This window comes from Suncus etruscus, chromosome 14 (genome assembly GCF_024139225.1).
Source record: "Suncus etruscus isolate mSunEtr1 chromosome 14, mSunEtr1.pri.cur, whole genome shotgun sequence".
Classification (NCBI taxonomy): domain Eukaryota; kingdom Metazoa; phylum Chordata; class Mammalia; order Eulipotyphla; family Soricidae; genus Suncus; species Suncus etruscus.
In genome coordinates, this window is record NC_064861.1 from 40883881 (window position 1) to 40900848 (window position 16968).

Below are 16968 nucleotides of genomic sequence, written 5' to 3' on the forward strand. Positions count from 1 at the left end.
GTGGTTTCAATGGAAGATGTCTGTAACATTCTTGGCCATAAAGTATTGTGAGAAGGAAATTGAATATTGAATGGAGGAGCCACACAGATATATAAAATCAAGAAATTTCCTTATATATATATAGCCATGGAGAATATTATGCTGAGTAAATTGAGTCAGAAGGAATGGGACAGATATAAAATGATCACCTTCATTTGGGGAAATACACACAGAAAGAAATAAAAATAAATAACACCTGTTATAATAATAATACACAAAGTCAGCATAAATGATGACCTGGAGGACTTGTCCATGAAAGTTAGCTTGCTACAAGTAGGGGGGTTTGTAGTTAAGTGCAGTTAGAGTAGAAAAGTGACCATTATGAATATGATAGTTAGAAATCATCATTCTGAATAAGAACTGGGTGCTGAAAGGAGTAAATTGAAATGCATGATATGGAAGAGTATTGCAAACCACATAAATTATACACCACTTAAAATTATTCCAACACATACAATTTCAGCTCATTTGCTAAAGTATTTTTATTAATTTTATGAATTATTTTTGAACAAAAACAACAGAATAATTTATCTCAAATAAAAATTTTATTTAAGAAAAGTTTAAACATTAAAGAAATTTTTGTCTATTTCATTATTTTAGCTATCGCATGTAGTACTCAGGAAGACCTTATGCCCCGCCTGGTAATTTACAAGCAAATAGGTCAGCAGTTTAATAAGATCCTAGGATATATGATGCTCAAGCCTTGATTACTAGAATGGATTACTTGGGAGAACCCCTGTAGTACTCATAGACCTCAGGAAATGTTCAGAATTGCGACAGGGGTCCTCAAACTTTTTAAACAGGGCTCAGACCATTGGAGAGCCAGACAATAGTTAAAAAAAAAAACACTATGAACAAATTCCTGTGCACATTGCACATCTTATTTTAAAATAAAAAAACAAAATGGAACAAAGACAATATTTAAAATGAAGAACAAGTAGAGTTAAATCAACAAACTTATCAGCATATTTCAATAGGAGATTTGGGCTTGCTTTTGGCGGGGCAGTTTGAGGACCCCTGCCTGAGACTGAGAAGAGGAATCGAGAGACGGAGAGAAGGAGGGTGTCAGAGAGTGAGGCGCACATCCCACACATACACACTGCAGGCACGGGTCAAGTTGGCTGTTAAGCAGGACAGGCAGTGGTGGCAAAAAATAGATATGAGGGCTAGAAGGTCCAGTTCATGATAGGAAGCTCACCACAAAGAGTGGTGAATGCAGTTAGAGAAATAACTACACTGACGACTAACATAGCAATGTGAATGAATGAAGGAAGTAGAAAGCCTGTCTCAAAAAAAGGGGGGGATAGGATAGGGAGGTGGGAGATTTGGGACATTGATGATGGGAATGTCACACTGGTGAAGGGAGGTATTCTTATATGACTGAAACCCAACTACAATCTTGTTTGTAATCAAAGTGTATAAATAAATAAATAAATAAATAAATAAATAAATATATTAAAAAAACACCTGGTGGGCTGAATAAATGTCCTTGAATGTGGCCCATGAGCCATAGTTTGAGGACCCCTGCTAATGTCTGGAGAACTATATATGGCACAGGGATTTAGAAAGGGTTGACTACATACAAAGCATATACCTCTGAAGCCCTACACTGTTTTTTACAAACAGAAAAATTCTTCATTCTGTAGGGGGTTGCTTAGAATACTACACTTAGCCACAGAGTATAGTAGGTAAAGAAATAGAGTGGAGGGAGAGAAAGACAGATGTAAAATAAATAGGAGACATGGGTCATGGGGATTCATGTAACACTGGTGGTGTAAAGGTGTTAAGAAACTAAATATCTCATACCAGAGTAAACAAAACTAAACTCATGAAACCCAAACCTTAACAACAAAACTTAAAATACTGGTACAGGGATGTTGACCTTGGTGGTGAGATTGGTGCTGGAACATCTTATGTCTAAAACTTAACTATGAATAAACTATATATAAAGGTACTTTAAATAAGTTTTAAAAAACCTTCATTTCTCAAATTCTAATAGTCTTTCATATAATGTTCTGAAGGGAGGAGTGGCAGTATTTGAAAGGTAAATTGTGAATTCTAAAAAATTAGAAATCACCTTAAGCTGCTTTTTAAAGTTTATGTACTCATGTTGCATAATGATAATTACAAAGTTAATGATAAAACTAATGATTATAAATTTAAAAACTGCTTAAGGATTATTTTGGTTTTGCATTATAAATCTCAAGTTTCATGTTCTTTCTAAATAACAGTGACAAAAATTATACAATTATTTCAGTATGATTTATATTTAAAACATTTCCTTTAATGTATGGCAAAAACTCAACAGTAAAAATACTGGGAAAGGAATGGTGAGATAGTACAGCTGATAGGATATTTGTCTTGCATATTGCTGAACAGGGTTTGACCCTCAGCACACTATATGGTCCCCTGAGACTGCCAGGAGTGATACCTGAGCACAGAACCAAGGAGGAGTAGGCCGTGAAGATAGCCCATTGTGCCCCCACCAAACTTAAAAACAAAGATATAATTGATTCTGTTAATGGAGAAGTATAACACAACTATCATTTACAGTTACTTCCAAGGGTCATTAATATTACATAAAATCTTTTCATTCAATTACAAGATAACCAGTATATGGGTAAGTATCTGTCACATATCTAGATTTAGCATTACCAAATATACAACTTTGGGTCTAAATAAGAAAAAGAGTTTGAATACAGTAGATGTTGAGTCATATAAAATCCGATACCCAACATTACATTGGTTTTGATTAAAATGACAGGTACAAACATTTGTCTTCAATACTAAAAACAATATCCTGAATAATAACACAACATCCCATTTATAGAAAATCGTAATTAGCAATAATGTCACATCACTGCAAATGATTCTCTAACACTTACAGTAGGTGTTGTTTTTAAGTAATGTGGCACATTATAACTTTATTTCAAGTCAAATTAAAGTGAGGATAAAGAATGGACCAAGTCTTGACTTTGGCCATTAACACATTTCAATTATCTCCATTACCTCAGCAGATTTATAGCACCTTTCCCTCTCAGAAAAAAAGCACAGTGTACCAATTAAATAAGATTCTTTTGCCTACTACCATTATAAGCCTACTAGCAAAGCATCTGCATGTTACTTTATACTCATATCAAACTGGTCATACTATTTTTACTTATAGGCATTTTCCTATTCTGTGTCAGCACTGGATTAGATTACTACCATGTGACTTCTTTCTTTCTTTCTTTCTTTCTTTCTTTCTTTCTTTCTTTCTTTCTTTCTTTCTTTCTTTCTTTCTTTCTTTCTTTCTTTCTTTCTTTCTTTCTTTCTTTCTTTCTCTTTCTTCCTTCCTTCCTTCCTTCCTTCCTTCCTTCCTTCCTTCCTTCCTTCCTTCCTTCCTTCCTTCTTTCTTTCTTTCTTTCTTTCTCTCTCTCTCTCTCTTTCTCTCTCTCTCTCTCTCTTTCTTTCTTTCTTTCTTTCTTTCCTTCCTTCCTTCCTTCCTTCCTTCCTTCCTTCCTTCCTTCCTTCCTTCCTTCCTTCCTCCCTCCCTCCTTCCCTCCTTCCTTCCTTCCTTCCTCCCTCCTTCCTTCCTTCCTTCCTTCCTTCCTTCCTTCCTTCCTTCCTTCCTTCCTTCCTTCCTTCCTTCCTTCCTTCCTTCCTTCCTTCCTTCCTTCCTCCCTCCCTCCCTTCCTTCCTTCCTTCCTTCCTCTCTCTCTCTCTTCCTTCCTTCCTTCCTTCCTTCCTTCCTTCCTTCCTTCCTTCCTTCCTTCCTTCCTTCCTTCTTTTCTTTTCTTTTTTTTCTTTTCTTGTCTTTTCTTTTTGTTTTGTGGAGGGCACACTCCTGGCTATGCGCTCAGAAATTGTTCCTGGCTTGGGGGACCATATAGGATGCCAGGGATTGAACCCAGTTCAGTCCTGGGTCAGCCATGTGTAAAGCAAGCACCCTACTGCTGTGCTATTGCTCTGGCCCCACATGTGACTTGTGATACAATTCTATAACAACATTTAACACTCTATTTAAAGATTATATTAAATTTCCCAGAAGGGACCAAGTGATAGCACAGCAGTGGGACATTTGTCTTGCACTCAGACAATCCAGCACCCCATATGGTCCCCCTTGCCTGCCAGGAGTAATCCCTGAATGCTGCCAGGTTTGGCCCCCAAACAAAAACAACAACAAAAATCCCATAAAATGAGATGCTTACAATTAACTAGATTTAAGATAACATTTGATGTGGTATACCCATAAAATATGTATGTATTATGTGTGTCTATATCTCATAAACTGGCAATTGAAAATTTTTTAATTATTTTATTAACATAATAGTATCTACTTCTCTAGGGCATTCTAGGCCTTCTGTTAGCTATTTATTTTTGTTCTGTATTGTTTATTTTCTGTTTTTTTTTTTTGACCCATACCTAGTGTTGCTCAGTGGTTTTTCCTGGCTCTGTATCAGGGCTCACTCATGGCAGTGCTTAGGGGACCATATGGGATGTTAGAGAGCCAACCCGAGTTGGCCATTTGCAAGGCAAATGCCCTACCCATTGTACTATCACTCCAGTCCCCTCTACTGTTTAAATCATATTGCTGAGCTAATATCATCCTAACAATGCTACTGACAGAAATTCCTTCCTATAAATGTGTTAATTTGTTGTACTTTGTTTTGGAGCCACACCCAATTATGTTCAGAGTTTACTACTGGTTCTGTGCTCATGGATCACTCCTGGTTGTGCTTGGGGATTACATGTGGTATATTTCTGTACCCCCAAGAAACTGTGGTACATACACACAATGGAATATTATGCAGTCGTCAGGAGAGATGAAGTCATGAAATTTTCCTGTACCTGGATGGAACGGAAACTATTATGCAAAGTGAAATGTCAAAGGGAGAGAGAAAGACACAGAATAGTCTCATCTATGGGTTTTAAGGAAAATAAAAGACATTATTGTAATAATGCCCAGAGACAATAAAGATGAGGGCTGGAAGGACCAGCTCATGATATGAAGTTCACCACAAAGAGTAGTGAGTGCAACTAGAGAAATAACTACACTAACAACTATCATGACAATCTTAATGAGTAAGAGAAATAGAATGCCTGTCTCGCATATAGACAGGGGTGGTGGAGGAAGGAAATGGGGGCATTGGTGGTAGGAATGTTGCACTAGGGATGGAGTTGTTTGTTTTATGACTGAAACCCAACTACAAACATATTTGTAATCATGGTGCTTAAATTAAGATATTATTCAAAAAAAAACAACCCTGAATCATAAATAAAAAAGTAAATAAAAACTAATCATAAAAATATATTATTTTTTCCCATTTGTATGGGGCCAGCTATAAAGACTTACTATTCTTTTTTTGTTTGTTTGTTTGTTTTTGGGCCACACCCAGCAGTGTTAAGGGGTTACTCCTGGCTGTCTGCTCAGAAATAGCTCCTGGCAGGCATGGGGGACCATATGGGACACCGGGATTCAAACCAACCACCTTTGGTTCTGGATCAGCTACTTGCAAGGCAAACGCCTTTGTGCTATCTCTCCGGGCCCAAGACTCACTATTCTTGAAAGAAGTAATCCAAGCTGTGAAAAATCATGAATATGCAGCTGAAAGGTGACAATCTTAGGAAGAGAGGGAAGGCTAAGCACCCTGTCCTGCAGAATCCATGCTTACTGCATCCATTATCCATAATCACTGCTTTGCCTATGGCCCTGCTTCACCTTCCTCTACATTCTCTACAGTGATACCAATCTAACCAAACTCTAGGTATTTGCACTGATAGCACCAAGACTTTTTTGCAGTGAGATCAATCACCCTCTCCCAACACTCCACTCCCAATCTGGTACTTCTAGGAGATATAACAGTCACAACACACCATAAAAGCCACACATCAGCAAAAGTGATTTGAATTCCTGGACAATTTCATTTGTTTAATATTATCATTCCCTTAGGGACACATGGGTTAAAATGTCAGTTTTTGTAGCATAAGTCACTTAACGTTCAGAAATAAATAACAGGACAATAGCAAGAAAAGCTACTATTCTCTCTCTCTCCTCTGTCTCTCTCTCCCTCCTTCCCTCTCTCTTTCCCTCCAACCCTCCCTCCCTCGCCTTCCTTTTGCATCACACCTGTGATGTTCAGGGGTTAATCCTGGCTTGCACTCAGAAATTGCTCCTTGCTTGGGGGACCATATGGGATATATAACCAAGGTCAGTCCTGGATCAGCGTTCGCAAGGCAAATGCTCTACAGCTATGCCATTGATCCACATACACCCCTTTGTGTTTCTATTTTTGCTTTTGGGTCACACCCAGTGGTACTCAGGAATTATTCCTGACTCTCCACTCCTGGCAGGCTCAGGGGACCATCTGGGATGCTGGGAATTGAACCACCATAGGTCCTCAGTCTGCAGAGTGCAAGGCAAACACCCTACTGCTGTGTTATTGCTCTGGTCCTAAAGTTACTCTCTTGGGGCTGGAGCTATAGCACAACAGAAAAGGCATTTGCCTTACACATGGCCTACCTGGCATCCCATATGGTCCGCTGAGCCTACCAGGAGTAATGCCTGAGTGCTGCTGGATGTGGCCTACCCCCGCCTCCCCCCAAAAAAGCAAAACAAAAAATAAAATTTCTCTAACCTGGAAATAAGTGTATTACAATCAACTATGTGATACATGCTTTTTATTTGATTTTATTTTACTATTGGTTTTTGGGCCACACCTGGTATTGCACAGGAGTTACTTCTGGCTTTTCGCTCCGAAATTGCTCCTGGCTTGGAGGGGCCATGTGGGACATCCTAGGCTAGCACGGGCAAGACAGAACCCTTACTGCTTGCGCCACCACACTGGCCCCATTACATTCTTTTTTGTAATAAAGTAAATTAAATTTAAAAACTATTCTTGAAAAAAAAATTCACTTGGATATCTGAAGTACCTCGGGAATAGAAATAAAGGTGTTTCTCTGATTTTGTTGAGAGGACCAAATTTAATGTGATTATTCTTGACCTACATTTTTGCTTTATTATATAGAGAAAAAAAAAGTGAGTTTTATTGGAGGGGGGTTGGTTTCTGAACCACATCAACGATATTTAGGAGTTACTGTTGGCACTACAACCAGAAATCACTCCTACGGCTTGGGGGCCATATTATGATGATGGAGTTCAAACCTGGGTTGGCCACAGCAAAACAAGTGCCCTATCTACCGTGCTATCGCTCTGGCCCCAAAAATGTTTATTAAATTGAGTTATTGCACCTTACAATATTATTACAGCCATTGTTTTTATAGCTGCAGAGCTATGCATCAATCCCTCCACCAAACTTTCAAGATTCCTCTACCATTCTCCCATGGTCCCCTTCCCAAGCTTCCTCTTTACAAAGAATTATATAGAAGAACTAGATGAGATATTTCAGTATAGTAAAGGGCATCTAGGTGATACCTAGATCACCCTTGGGCCCAGAGTTTAGGGAGGAAAAAGAAAGTAATCAAGATGTAAAGGAAGATGAAAAAAGGAAACCATATAGAAAGTGGTATAGCTATACATCCAAAGCATGACTCAAAAACACTGAAAATATGAGAACTAAACTGCAAACACTGAATATTGTAATGTGACTGTAGTGGGGGATGCTCTCGTAGAATATCAGAACACCACTGATAGGAACTGACACTAGTGGTATATGATTGGTGTTGAAGGAATATAAGAACACCAATGATAGGAGTTGACACTAGTGGTATATGATTGGTATTGAAGGAATATAAGAAAACCAATGATAGGAGTTGACACTAGTGGTATATGATTGGTATTGAAATAATTATGCTTAAAACTTAATTACTAATAAATTTGTAGTTCATGGTAACTTTAATAAAATTTTACAAATTTTAAAGGAAACTTTAATTTGTAAGGTCCAAAGTAGTTTTTGATAAGAATGGCATACTAAGGCTCTTATAGCTCAATAACAAAGCACACATGAAATACTACCAGAGTTTTGAGAAGATATATTTACATCTTCAGGCAATGATTGAGTACTCATTAGATAAAAGAAAGGCTTATTGGTAAAAGAGTAGAAAATAACATGGCTAAAGTATAGAATCTAATTAAGACTAAAACTATCCCTCCAATTTTAATTTCCCATTTTTAAAAATCTTAACCAATAAACAAAGGGAATCTATAAATTCCAAATGGATAAAAGGTTGGTTTCACAATGGCTGAGTTGATTCTACTTGTAAAGCACTTAAAACAAAGAGGGAGGGCCTGGAGAAATAGTACTTATTATGCATGCAGCCAACCTGGGTTAAATCCCAGCATTCTATAAGGTCCCTGGAGTGATTCCTGAGTATAGAGCCAGATGAAAACCCTGAGCACCACTAGGTGTAACCCAAAAACCAAAAAATCCAAAACATAAATCAATAGAAAAAAAGGTCTTTAAAACCAAAGATTTATAAGTTGTTTTATCCCAGTAATGATTGAGGCTATCAGTTCACACAAACACCAACACAGACATACTGGAGAGTTCACAGTCCAGTAAACAGCAATACATATAATCAGCTCTATAGTTAAAATCTTACTTACTCACCCTCCTAATAGTATCTGAGGCTGTTTAGATACATTTGTGATACCAAATATATCAGGAATCAAATCACCATTGAAGCTGAAAGGAAAATATTAAAAACATTAAGCAGGTATTTTATTATCTTTTCACTTAATTATTTTTAAAATATAAACTTTGCTATTGTAAAAATAAAGAAAGAATTATAATGTTCACTATTATCTGTAGCAATTAGTGTCAGTATATCATTTCCAGGCCAAAGAGTCTTTATCTTACTGGATCCTCCTAACATCTTTAAACTTGCAATGGTAATGAGAAGAATAATGTAGAAGATGGTCCCAGAAAACACCCTGACTTTCAAGTAACTATATAAAGCACAATTTATCACTGGACATATTTGAGCAAAAAAAAAAAATGTTGAGTTGTGAGATTTCATCATTATCTGTGAGTTCTGCATAATAGTGTAGTCTTGCCTTTAAGAAGACAACACTTCTTTTAGAATCATGACCTAATTTGTTTACTTTGACAGATTTATGAGAAATAATTTTTAAAAAATACTAATCATAGCTCTCAAAAAATGCACAACTACAAAAAATATTTAGGGCCAGAGTGATAATGGTTAGGGTACTCGCTTGCATGCTGTTGACCCAGGTTTAATCCTTAGCATCCTATATGGTTCATCCATGTATCTTATATAGTCCCCTGTATACAAACAGGAGTGATTGCTGAGTCAGGAGTAATTCCTGAGCACCATTTTATATGGCCCAAAAACCAAACTAATAATAATAATTTAGATGTACACCTTTAAGAAGTTCATGGATTCACAGTTCAGACTACTAATGGCCAATGACCTGCTGAGATATAACTGGATAGAAGACAGCACTGGAAGCAAATGCAGTCATATACTGCTGTCACCTCCAAATGATTTCTTTTTGTTTTTTGTTTTTGGGCCATACCCGGCAGTGCTCAGGGTTCCCTCCTGGCTGTCTGCTCAGAAATAGCTCCTGGCAGGCACAGGGGACCATATGGGACACCAGGATTCGAACCAACGACCTTTGGTCCTGGATCGGCTGCTTGCAAGGCAAACGCCACTATGCTAGATTTCTTACCAAAATTTTTCACAAAAATTTTAATAAATTCTTTTTTTTTTTTTTTTTTGGTTTTTGGGCCACACCCGGCAGTGCTCAGGGGTACTCCTGGCTGTCTGCTCAGAAATAGCTCCTGGCACGCACGGGAGACCATAGGGGACACCGGGATTCCAACAAACCACCTTTGGTCCTGGATAGGCTGCTTGCAAGGCAAACGCCGCTGTGCTATCTCTCCGGGCCCAATTTTAATAAATTGTATCCTGAAGGGTCTAATTTGAGAAAGTCATTAATAGGAAGAATTATTAAATTAAAAAATACTAAATTATGTTTATATATAATTATTTTAAGTTCCTGGAGCAAATTCTGATCCCTATATGTCAATCAAGCAGTCATATATTTACCTAAAATAGATATCTTCATCCTTTGAGTAATAATGTAGCTAAAATTAACACAGATCCAAAATGCTGTGTTAAAACTTTCAAAGCAATTGGAAAAAAGAAAACAAAACACAACACATTACCTCTTTTATCCCCAAGATAATGAGTTTTATTGAATATAATCATATAATAAATAAAATCCTTGATCAAAGGCCTTTATCAATTTTAAAATAATGAGAGGGTCAGGGATATGACTCAAGTGGTAGAGCACATTCTTTTCAAGTTTAAAGGCTTAAACACTTAAACACTTTTTTTTCTTCACTTAAACACTTTTTGTTTCCCCAAAATACTGCAGAAGTAAGCCTTGTGTAAGAGTAAGGCCCACATGTAATTTAAAAACAAGAAGGAATGGGGCCGTAGCAGTGGCGCAAGTGGTAAGCCATCTGCCTTGCCCGTGCTAGCCTATTATGGACCGTTGTTTGATCCCCGGTATACCATATGGTCCCCAAGCCAGGAGCAATTTCTGAGCACATAGCCAGGAGTAACCTCTTGAGCATTTGGCTCAAAAAACCAAAAATAAATAAATAAATACAAGAAGTAAGAAAAACTTCAAGTCAACTCTACTTAGTAAGGGTAGTTTCTATTATAAAAAAATAAAAGAGCAATAATATACTTACTCCATAATGAGTGGTTCATCTTTAAAAGTCCTATTAAGACTGGTCATATTATTAGGATCTGTTAAAAAAAAGAAAATAAAAACAAATGAGTGTTTAATTGTATTGTTTTACATTTATAGTTAGGGGAAATTTTTTTGTTTGCTTGTTTTGAATCATCTCTTGTAGTGCTCAGCGGTAATTCCTAGATGTGTGCTCAGAAATGACTCCTGGCAGGTTCAGGGAACCATATGTGATGTAAGCCAGATGCAAGGCCTGTATCTTACCCATTGTACTGTAGCTTCAGTACTCTGTCTCTCTGTTTTTTAAAGAATTCTCTCTAATTCCAAATATCACTATTAATAAGATACTTTAAATCTAATTTAAACACACATCAAGTTTATAAAGACAAAATACTAAGAGTTCATTCTATAATAAAGATCAGCATTACATGGGGCCGGAGCAGTGGCATGGAGTGGTAAGGTGTCTGTCTGCCTTGCTGGCAATAGCCTAGGATGGACTACAGTGCCGTCCCATATGATCCCCCGAGCCAGGAGCAATTTCTGAGCACATAGCCAGGAGTAACCTCTGAGCATCACCTGGTGTGGCCCAAAAATACAACAAAAAAAAAAAAAAAAAAAAAGATCAGCATTACATAAACATCTCTTAGATGAGTCCTTTTTATACATAATTTAGCACTAAAGTTGATAACATTTTGCTGCATAAAAGCAAGTATAGGCAAAACTACCTAACTATAAAATTCCCATTATATATAAACATATGTACACACACATATATATGTTCTTTTTACATACACAAAACTGTCTATTTTGATATAGTTATTTGGCTTCTAGAGATAAAACATGAAAGTTTATGGGTGGATATAGAGACTGACTCTCATGCTCCCTTCTAACCTTTTTGTCTTACAGGGATGATAAGAAACCATGTGATAACAATTCTCAAATATTGCTTCCGCAATCCTGAATAAAACATAAGCCCGATCAGTTAGCTACAACACTGTTAAAAGCCAGTAAAAAGGAAAAGATTTTGCTTTTGCATTTCTCTCTTAGGGTTTGATCACTGAACTTGTGAATATCAAGAGGCAGGGTATGCTAAATACAGCAAGTATGGTGTTATTCTGGTAATTCTCGCAATACTTTCTGATAGAAAGAAAGGCAGTATCTTTTCTGAAGGCTCTGGGAACTATTCCTAAATTCAACCTAGCATTGTCTTTAGCTACTCTAAAATTTATAAGCAATTAAAGACTCTAATGTAAATCTCTCTTGCCTTTAACCAGCAAGAGTAGATTATATTTTCTGAAATTGCTATAGTTTGGTTCTGGATTAAAAAAAAAAATCAAAAATTTTAAAATTACAATTATTAATACTCAAAAACTATATAGGGGGATAACTCCAAAATGGTGTTCAGGAAGCCCAAGTAATCCTTCCTAACAATGCTCAACCACCCATGTTAGTAACTGGGAATCAAACTAGGTGATAGGCTCTATGCATCTTAACCCTTGTATTATTTCTCCAGTTTCCCAAAACTACATTGAAGTTTAATATTTATTACAATGGTACCAATATTATTATTTATATTCATACTAAGCTTACACTATGCCCACTCTAACAGTGTCAAGATTCCTCTACTATTCTTCCAAAATCACTTGTAATACCCTCTAATCTCATTTGACATCCTTGGATAACAAGTCACACAGGGTTGTGATCCAACTTGAGAATCACATATCTTTCCATCGAAGATTAATCACTTGATTTTTTTTTTCCCTCTATATTCTACATGAGTGAAATTATCTGGTCTTTTTCTTTCTGAGTCAACTCACTTAGAATGATTTCTCATTCCATCCAAATTGCAGCAATCATGAAAAAAAAATTCATCTTTTCTCATTGCTAAGCTTCCATCATGTATACATCTACAATTTTTTTTATTCATTAATGTTGTTAGATCTTTGGCTATTATAAGTAGTGCCATGATGAACATAAGTAGACATGTCTTTTCAAAATGTGTTTATGTTTCTGAGATAGGTCCCAATAACAGAATTGCTAGGTCATATGGAAGTTCTATTTGTATTATTTTGAATAGTATCCAATCTATTTTTCAAAAAGGCTAAACTATTTTTCATTGCAACCACACTAGCACTTAGGTTTCTAGACTTTTGGGTAGAAAGCTTTCATTTGGGAGAAGTAATTTCTCATTATTTTGATTTTATATTTTCCTGATGTGAAAAGTGCACACTTTTTCCTATGTCTATTGGCAATCTTTATATTTTCTTTTAGGAATTATATGTTTATTTTCTCTCCTCATCATTTGAGGTTATTTTGTTGTTACTGAATGTTTAGGCTGGTTCATATGTTTTGTATATTAGTATTTTGATAAATGCTGTGCAAATATTTTCTCCCAATATGAGGGGTTTATTTTATTCATCATTTCTTTAATAGTGAAGTAGCATTTTAGTTTAATGTCCTTCAATTTGTTTAATTTTGCCTTTGCTTTCTTTGTCAATAAGGTTGTATCATGAATGATTCCTCTAAGGTCAATTTCTGAATGACTCCAGGGTTTTTCTTGAAATATTTTTTGAAATAAATTTGATATCAAGGAGTCTAGATTCCAATTCAGAGCGTATTTCATTTTTACCATATGGCTATCCAGTTTTCCCAGCACCAAATTTTGAAAGGGTTCTCCTTACTCTACTTCATGTGCCCTAATACTATAAATTAGTTTCCCACAAAGGCACATTTTTAGACTTATTTGAGAGTACTTTTACTATATACCCCATAACACAGTCATATTTTAATTTTAACATCCAATGATAAATACTGGAAGTCTTAAAACAAATTCACCTAGTGTTTGATTTTGTCCCCAGAAGATAACAGCTTCTAATTCACTGCTGGCATGATTTTTAGGGAGGTAAGTCAAAAGGACATCCATTTGTGAATCTCCATCATAATCCCCTGGGACCACACCTGTTATTAATGTGCTGTGATTCCTAAAAAAGAAAAAAAAATCAAGATATAAAGTAATGTTATATTAGGAAAAAAATTACACATTTATAAGATACTTACAGTGAAAAATAAAATTTTTTACAGAAAGGCTTAAATTCACAATTATTAGTACCATCTTTCATATATGTAGATTCTTTTGTTATTCAAAAAAGTCAGAGCAATCTCAAAGAACAAGGTTAAATTTGAAATATATCAAGACAAAGCTTTATGTTTAATCATTAACTAGTATAGTTCTTCCATATGGTCCGCTGAACCTGCCAGTAGTAATCCCTGAATCACAAAGCCAGGAGTAAGCCCTAAGCACAGCCTGGATGTGACCAAAATGAAAATATTAAAAATAAAATAAATGATGGCAGATAGAAATCCTGAAGGAATAACTAGAAAATAATAAAAAAAAATTATATATAAGTATATATCAAGTATAAGCCGAGTTTTTCTAGCACAAAATTTGTGCTGAATTCTCCGAATTAGCTTATACTCGGGTCATACAGGTTATTGATTTGGGGCATATGCGCCAAGTCAAATGCACATAGTCTCCGATTGTCTTCTGCCGCCTGCTGGAGTGGGTGGTGCTTCAGCTCAGTCCACAAGTTGGCTGAGCTGAAGAGGTAAGTGGCTGAACTGAACTATATGCCACTAAACTATTCAACTCAATATTCTGTGCTTTGTACAAGACCAACAGCAGTGATAATTTATGTGAACTCAGTGATGATGACAATGTCTATGCTGATACCCTCACATCAGATACAGCTGAAGCTCTGTTTGGACATACAGATGATGATGATGAGGAATCCAGTTTTGAAGGATTTTAACCTTTGTGATTTAGCTTGATTAACTGCTAAGCTATGGTTTTTGCACTTTATTTAAAGTTTTAAAATTATTGTTGCTAGTTTATACCTTTTCTTTAGCAATAAATATTGAAAAACATTTAACCTACTGATTCCTCAATTATTGTAATTGTTTTGTTTATATATTTTTATCTTTGAAATTTACCAGTGGCTGCTGAATTTTAAATCTTGGCTTATACTCGAGTCACTAAGTTTTCCCATTTTTAGGGTAAAATTAGAGGTTGGCTTATACTTGGGTTGACTTATACTTGAGTATATATGGTACTTGTGTAATAAATGCAAAATAGGCCATACCAAGACAAATTTCAGAGCAAAAGAATAAGGAAGCATATGGGAGATGACTAAAAAGTACTTGCATTTATATATTCCTTGCAGCAAAATTTGAATGGCCAGAATCTGGGAACAGCACAGGTTCCCCAAAACAGATGAGTGATTAAAGAAACTGTGGTACATCTACACTATGCACCTTTAGGAAAAATAAAGCCATGAAGTTTGTTTATACATGGATGGACATGGAGACTATTATGCTAAATGAAATGACTCAGAGAAAAAGGGGTAATCAGAATAATCTCACTCATTTGTGGGATATCAGAAAAAAGGTAGTATGGTAGTAATAATATCCACAGCAATAGAGATAAAGGTCAGGAACACCAGTCCATGGTAGTAGGGTTGACACAAATTGTAGTGCAGTTATGATAAATAAAAAAGTTATGACCAAATGACTGGATTAAAGAAGTAAGGCTCAAATTAAAAAACAGGAAAGTGACTTTACCAAAGAGTAACTTTGCAAAAGGACTACAGAATCAATCTATGCAGGTAATAATGTAGAGAATTCAATGGGACACTATGACATTGAACTGATCACTCTGGAAAAATTAGGTGCTAAAAGGGGATAAAGTAATATGCACATTACATATCACTTCATTAACAGTAGTGAAAACCAGTGTCAAAAAGGGGAGAATAAAAGAGAGAGAAGTAAAATACCTATCCCAGAGGAAGGTAAGGGAGAAGGGATAGAAATTGGGGACATTGGCGGCAGGAAATGTGCAGTGGTGAAGAGTGTAAATATTCTATGACTGTAACTCAAATCAAGAACAATATTGTAACCATGGCGCTTAAAAAAAACACACACAGACACACAGACACACACAGACACACACAGACACACACACACACACACACACACACACACACACACACACAGAAAAGCAGAAGTCCGACTTTGCAGAAGACAGGTCCCCCGTTTGTGACATCAGGCTGGGAAAATCTACGAAACTATGTCTGCCCAGTGGGGCCTGACTGTGAGAAATTGTGAGTGCTGCCTGTGTGTGTCTGTCTCCTGTCCTGTCGCATGAAACTCTTGGGAGTGGGCCGAAAAGAGGCTCCAAAAGAGCACGACAGCTCCGCTTCGCTACGCGGCCTTGCGCTCTTTCTAAGGAAAGAACACCATCGCAACAAGAAGGAAAAATCACACTAAGAACTGTGCTGGATCACTGAAGCCCAGCATTTCTCTCCGGACTGTCTCCTCTGCTGTGTGCTAAGGCCTAAGATTTGATCCTGTGACAGGCTTCATCCAAGGACAACTCCCTACCTTGGAGGCAAGTCGACCCACCCAAAAAGGGTGGAGCCAGAGGAGTGTGGCTGCGAACATCATTTAGCCAATGAATACCACCACAACACGTAGTAGAAAAACCCACAATACAAGTGTGACAATGGGGAAACAACATAGGCCAGCATCAGACAAAGAGAATGAAGATGACAATTCTGATGACCAGATAATGACCAACCAACTAATCAATCTCTCAGATAAGGACTTTAGACAAGCAATATGGAAGATGCTCAACTAACTCAAAGAAACCATGGATCGAGTTGAACAAAACACTAACAAGAACCAAGAAAATATGAAGATAGAAATCACAAAACTCCAAACTGAAATAACATGTCAACTAACAGGCCTGAAAAACTCAGTAAATGAAGTGAATGACAAAATGGGTAAGCTCTGGGACAGGGTAACAGAAGCTGAGAATAGAACTGGTGCTGTGGAAGATGAGATAAATAACAATTCCATACAGCGGGAGAGACTGGAAAAAAAAAAACTTAAAGCAAATAAACAGACAATGGAAAAATTAGTCAAAGAATGAAAACAGATGAAAATAAAAGTCTATGATAAGATCAACAGAAACAACTTAAGAATCATTGGAGTCCCAGAGACCCAGGAAGAAAATTTCCAGGAAGAATCAACGGTCAAGAACATCATTAAAGAGAAACTTCCAGAGCTAAAGAATATATGTGATCAAATCCTGCATGCTCAAAGAGTACCAACCAAAAGAGACCTCAGAAAAAATACCCCAAGACACATCCTAGTCACAATGACGAATCCCACAGATAGAGAGAGAATTCTGAAAACAGCAAGATCAAAAC

The 16968-nt window shown here is 36.6% G+C and overlaps 1 protein-coding gene across 1 annotated transcript in view; it reads right to left on the minus strand.

The window, feature by feature from the left end:
- ITFG1 (integrin alpha FG-GAP repeat containing 1) overlaps nt 1-16968 on the minus strand; it is a 231289-nt gene that overhangs the window by 198247 nt on the left and 16074 nt on the right. Inside the window, exons 3-5 of the mRNA XM_049786249.1 lie at nt 13538-13683; nt 10704-10761; nt 8589-8663 (exon numbers count right to left, since the gene is read on the minus strand). Coding sequence (XP_049642206.1) covers nt 8589-8663; nt 10704-10761; nt 13538-13683 — 279 coding nt within the window. The remainder of the gene's footprint in view (nt 1-8588; nt 8664-10703; nt 10762-13537; nt 13684-16968) is intronic.